General features: G+C 31.1%; 1 protein-coding gene across 1 annotated transcript; it reads left to right on the forward strand.

Moving 5' to 3' along the window:
* Positions 1-4502: 4502 nt before the first annotated feature.
* Positions 4503-5063, forward strand: LOC146943620 (uncharacterized). The gene has a single exon (XM_085741889.1). The coding sequence runs from the start codon at positions 4593-4595 to the stop codon at positions 4908-4910; it is 318 nt and encodes a 105-aa protein (XP_085598015.1). The 5' UTR covers positions 4503-4592; the 3' UTR covers positions 4911-5063.
* Positions 5064-6485: the final 1422 nt, after the last annotated feature.

Consider the following 6485-nt stretch of genomic DNA (forward strand, 5'->3'; position numbering starts at 1 on the left):
TTATTTTTGCTACAATAACTCATGTCAGTGGTCTGTATAATACATGATAGAAAGAGTCACATTGTTCTGTAGCTCTACTGTGTATGAATGATTGTACCTTTCCTAGTCTTTTTTGGTTAAAAAATCTTGCAAATCATCAAACAGCTCTTCCATTATGTTTAGCATTATTCCTAAACATAAAAGGTTTGATGCATCTATTACTGATGAAAGTTAAAAGAGCTATGTATGTGTGTGTGTGTTTTTTTTTATTACAAAACTCTCTCGTGATGTTAATTAATTATTCGTACAAATAAAAGGTTTAATTGAAAATTGAATCAAATTATAACTTTTTTTTACTCAATCAAATTAGAAATATATCTAAATAATTTTTTTTAAAAAAAGTATATCTTAATAAATTTTTAGTGTCCACAATTACAATTGGACACATATTTCAAAATCATATCAATTTTACTCTCTACATCTTGAAGTAAAAAAATTTCATTTGATTCAAATTTCAATTGGAGAGATTAGGTAGAAAAGTAGTAATGTAATTAGCAAAAAAAAATTCATTTGATTTGTACTGAATTGTACAGTTACTATACATTTCTTTATTTTATTTTTATGATAGGTTATACATTTAATTTTTTGAAAGGATGATGGGTCATACATAAAAAAATAAAGAAAATTTTCATTATGATATATCTCGTCATCTTGAAGTTAGGAGCTTAGCGCAGTTACTATGGATAATACATCATATATGCAAGGTTCGGGTTCGAACCCCGGACACCACCAAAAAAAGATTAGGATAATTTATCTCCCTAATTTTTTAATGAGCTCTTCTATTATGTTATATTTAGCATTATTCATAATTAAATGTTAATGTTTAATTTAAAATCATATTGAGTCAAATTACTTAGTCCATATTTTTTTTTTGGGTGAAATAATTGGCCCATATCTAATTCAATAAATATATTTTCTTTTCTCCCAATTACATATGGTTCAAATCGAATCAATTTTATTTTTAACTTTTTAGATAAAAAATTCATTCGAATGAAAATTCGTACTGTAATTTCCTAAACAATCCAAGAATATTTTTTGAGGGAATCCAAGAATATATATATTGATGAACAATATCAATGAGAGATATATTTTTCACTATTTCGATCTCTCTTCACATTCACACACTTCACTCCTATAAATACCCTTAAACCCTCATTGTTTCTTCTCACACACTTCACTCACTTACCATTACCACAAACAAACCCTCTCTTATTCAGTCTCAAGGACTAAGAATGAGTCTCTTCAAATTGAACTTGAGTTTTATGATAGTAGCTGCATTGTTGTTGAGCACTACAATGGCTCAATCTCCGTCTCCATCTCCGGCTTCATCACTTACCAAATGGCATTCTCCAAGGAAGCTGCTCTCCCTGTCACCTGCTGTTGTGACTGACTCAACTGCCAAGTTCTCATGCTAAAACACCGGCCGGTTCTCCGGCCATCTCGCCTTCTTCAGTTTCTTCTCCACCATCTGAAGCACCAGCACCAAAACCCGCTTCCAGCCTTATTGGACATTTAAGTCTCTTTCCACGGCCATATTATTATTAATTTGGCTGTCGGTATGTATTTTCCAAGCGACTTGTAATTGTATTCTTGACAATAACCCATTCATTGTTTGATGGTTTTTAATTTTACCTAAGTCTTTTTAGTAATTTTTTATTTTTATTAGTTTAATTATTTTATAGTGGAGAAATTTTATTAATAATAGTGGCAATAATAACCAAATTACAATTGTTGCAAGAGAGATCATATATTATACTCCATCTTTTGATATTATAAAGTCAAGCTCTAACTATTGGAGCTATCAACTTTTTGGACATTAGTTTAATGTTATTTAAAGTCATCTTGAATAAATTGTGATTCTTGAATTACTGAGACAATTAGATGCTTATACTATTAATTTCTTTATTAACCCGACTTTTTGTTTCGTTTTTGTTTTATTGCATTAGTTTAGCAAAAAAGTTAACTGGTTTGAGCGAGACATTACTACCAAAATTGTGAAGTTGTTGATGTATTGTCTAAGGCGGTGAAGGTAGCCATTTTTTTACGAGGAGGTCAAATAAAAAAAAATAGATTTTATGTGCTGTTTTGATAAAAAAAAATTGTTATCAAAAATCTATTTGTAATTGTTTAAGAGATTAAAAGTATCGAATTAAACATGAAAATGGCAATCTTACAATTTCAATGACTAAAATGCTTATTTACTCATAACATTTTATGCCCAAGATAGAATTTGAACTAATTCATGGAAATTGAGTTAATTTCAATTGGAATTTGAACTAATTCATGGAAATTGAGTAGACCATGTTGCAACATGTGTGGAAATTAATTTAAAAGACTAAACACAAATTCTCACACTGGTAGAACTAATGTTGTGTGAATTGAAAAAATAGAAGTCTCACATTAGATAAATCACACACATTAATAGTGTTTATAGAGTGGGGGTGTACTGCAAGGCCGGACCCTAGGGGGTGCAAGAAGTTCTATAGAACCGGGCCTCCCTAGGGTATGGGCCTCAAAAAAAAAATTATAGCCCAGTACCCCTCACTAAAAATCAAATAGGATATTAGAATTGATGTTCCTCATGTATACGGTAGTGATTTTCACCTTTGGGTGTACCGCATATATACGACTCCTTGTATTTATCTTTTAAAAAATTTAAATAGAACATTGTTTTTTTTTAAAAAAAAATACATCTTTATTTTATTACGGGCCTCGTTTCACTTTTAGAACCGAGCCTCCATATTCACAGGAACGGCCCTGGTGTACTGTCCCCGTGAGCTTAACCCAGTTGGTAAGGACAATGCATAAAATATGCAAAGGTCCGAGGTTCGAACCCCGGACACCACAAAAAAAAAGAGTGGGGTGTACTTCTAGAGGGTGCACATAATTATATGGACGAAGTAAACACTAGAGAAAAAGTCAGATTTATCATAGGCCATTACCAATACAACTTCAAATTTTCCTTTCTTTGGTATATGTTATAAAGGTTCATTGTATTACCTTGCTTATTGGAATATACTACCATGGTTCTGGTCTTTCTAGTCTTTCCATTATGTTTAACATTATTTATACAAAATAAAAGTTTTGATAAAAGATCACATTTAATTAAGATACAATTTTTGTAGGAGAGGAGTTGGATCCGGCGGAACATGCTAAACTCCTACAACATAACAAATTAAGATTCGAATCTAATAGAGAAAGATATCAATATTTAGTGTTCAACACACTTCAAATAGGCATAATTTCTACTCTGGAAATACTAACATGTAGTTTAAGCATTTCTCTATCTTATATTGTACTCCCTCCGGTCCTTATTATAAGAAACAATTAACTTTTTTGATTCATTGTGTAAGTGATGTATCTAGTCTATATTTACACTAAGATACATTAATTATTCTATGAACCTAAAAAGTCAACTTTTTCTTAGAATAAGGACCGGAGGGAGTAGCTATCAATAGATAAGTTAGTAGATTAAGTTTGCAGTGTTTGATAAAATCATACGTTAACTATATGATAAATATGAAATGTCGTAAAAAAAAATTTTTTAATTAATATTCAATATCTATGGATAAATTGTTAAAGTAAACAAAAGTTTGATTTCTGAGTGAAACAATATTTGCATAGGTTTTACTTCCTAGCTGAATTGTAGATTACTAGAGTTTCATTCCTCTAGTAATTGAACGGTTAAAAAAAACCTATTCAACAAAATAAAAAGTTTGATTTAAAATCATACCGAATCAAACTAGACCATATCTAAATGAGAAATGATATTTGTACAATCATTTGTTGACAATTTTTGTGACAACTTTATTTTTCATACTCATATTATGTTTTTACTTTTCGGTCTATATTGCTTTAATTTTTGTGTCAATACTTACTTTTCTTTGTAAATAAATGATTGTATCATAAGTTGTCACACAAATAGTTATTCAAATAGCGCACCTCCATATAAAAAAAATCAAATTAACTTTATTTTATACCTTAAAAAAATCTCACTTGATTCAAATTTAAAGTAATATTTTTTTGAGAGGAAACTTAAAGTAATTAATTTATCTCTTATAATTCTGAAAATATATGCTACAATATTTTTTTTTTAAGGAATATACTACCGTATTTATAAACGAGATGAATCACAAATGTAGAGATTTTCCACTTTTTATCTTTTTCGTGTAGATATTTTCCACATTTTTTAATGATAACGTTTCACCTGGTCTTGTTTCCGACCGTTAGCACTTTTCCAATATCCAACGGAAACATTTGATTTTTTCTTTTCATGACCACGCGTATATTCGAGATTGGAACACGTATATGCCACTTCAACACGTGATTATAATTAATTCTTAATCAATCATAAAATAAGTGGACCCTTTCACCATCCAACGGCTTAAAAGTTAAAACTGCGTCTTCACATTTCACGGGCTTACATCCTTACAAATACCCTTCTACCCTATTCTTATTCTCACACACTTTACTCTTTCAACAAAACAAACACACTTAATAGTTTTCTTGGTCTATTCTTTTGTATTTTAAAACGTTTCGAAGAGATTACTAGAATGGGTCGCTTCAACTTGAACATTGCTCTTATGATTGTGGCTGCATTGTTGTTGAGCTCTACAACAATGGCTCAATCTCCGGCTTCATCGCCAACCAAATCACAGTCGCCAAGGAAAGCAATCTCCCCATCACCGGCGTCTTCTCCTGCCACTGGAAATTCTCCTCCTGAACCATCGGCTACTTCACCGGCTGTCTCTCCTTCTTCCATCTCTGGTCCACCATCTGAAGCACCAGGACCTGCTTCCAGTGCCGTCTCTGTTGCTGCTACTGCTGGATCTGCTGCTATTGTCATTTTCGTAGCGGCTTTCATCATGTAGAGATGGAATTTTTCTTCTATTAAGTTGTCTTTCATTTTTTTTATTTAATTAATTAATCTTCTATGTCGCGAGGATTCATTCATTTGATTTATTTTGTACTATTACTATTACGGTTCTTCTCAATGATATAAACATATATCTTTTGTATTTTCATTTTTACATAATATAATAATTATTATTGATTTAACTATACTTCCTTGCAATTATTATTATCATTATAGGTTTTTTTACACCCCTAATATATCAAATTCTAAAATACACATCATTAACCTTGTCTTTCTCGTGTAATTAATTATGTTACATAAGAAAATCACATGTCTGACTGACCTTATTTTTGTACGCTTCTAGTGACATTCTAAAATCAATTTAACAAGGTTGTCAAAATATATATGCCATGAGTCATTTAGAGACACTGTTTGTATTTAATGAAGTATTTGAAGTGTTTGTATATCCGTATGTATGTGTGTTTTATATGTCTCTCACAAGAGCTTTCAGACGTTCTAGTGAAAGTTCTATGCCCATCTCAAACAGCTGAAAAGAAATAAGTATAACTTATATATATTAAGAGTAGTTATGAAATAGAGAGCAATAACACAATAAAATATGTTGGCATACATCCCATCACAGTTTCGATGTTAAATTTGAGGGTGACAAGAGTATATGAAGAACAACAATATCACAGTGCCATCTTCTTACTGGGATTTCTCTTACCAAGTAAAGGACATCCCTTTAAGACCAAACTGATTGAGGACCAACCCAGCGCAGAAGAAGTCATCAATTATCTAAAAAACAAAAACCATCATTTTTTTTTTCTTCAGTAATACATATATAAAAGCAATAAATTGTGAAATTTTTATGCATTATCTCATATGATGCCTATGTTCGGTGTATCATCTACGTAAGAGAAATGCTGGATTCAGCGACAAATTCCTTCATGATGCATTCACAACATGAGGTGGCAATTTTTAATTGGCCCTTTAACAACAATTTTACTTGTTTTCGGCCAAGGTAAGAGAGTAAAACGGCAACCAATTAAAGAATTTATATGCTCGGGATGTTTTTGCTATGAAAAATTCGCTCTATATAGCACTCCTGTTTACGTAAAGTTGCTTCCCATCATGGGAAAGTTGCTTTATCACCATCAGATCATAAGAGGAGCATAATTTTATGGTAGACTGCCAACACTGAATTTTTTCTACACTATTCTCCATCACTATTCACACTCTCTCTCACGCATGCATCTGGGAGTAAGAACCCAAGTCTTTGTTTTAACCCATTCATATTGATTCATTTTTCTCCATGGTTGAACATCAAAATCTATTATTCTATTTTCCCAATTTTTCAATTCTCAAACACAAAATAAACTACACGTTCATTTGCTTGCAAAACCACTTCTATCCCAAATTCATATGGTTTCTATATGTTCCCAATCCAATTCCCTACAATCTGAAAAAATGGGCAAAATCATAAATGTTCATAGTTTACCTTACAAAATTCTACTGAACATTAAAAACTTAAAAATATTTCATTTTTAACTCCATTGATTTATGGAGAATAATAACTAATTTTGTTTGT

The sequence above is a fragment of the Medicago sativa genome, chromosome 2, assembly GCF_051527215.1.
Source record: "Medicago sativa cultivar Bolivia chromosome 2, Bolivia_mono, whole genome shotgun sequence".
NCBI lineage: Eukaryota > Viridiplantae > Streptophyta > Magnoliopsida > Fabales > Fabaceae > Medicago > Medicago sativa.

Coding starts and splice junctions, on each gene's coding strand:
- LOC146943620 (XM_085741889.1), top strand. CDS start 4,593: ATGGGTCGCTTCAACTTGAACATTGCTCTTATGATTGTGGCTGCATTG.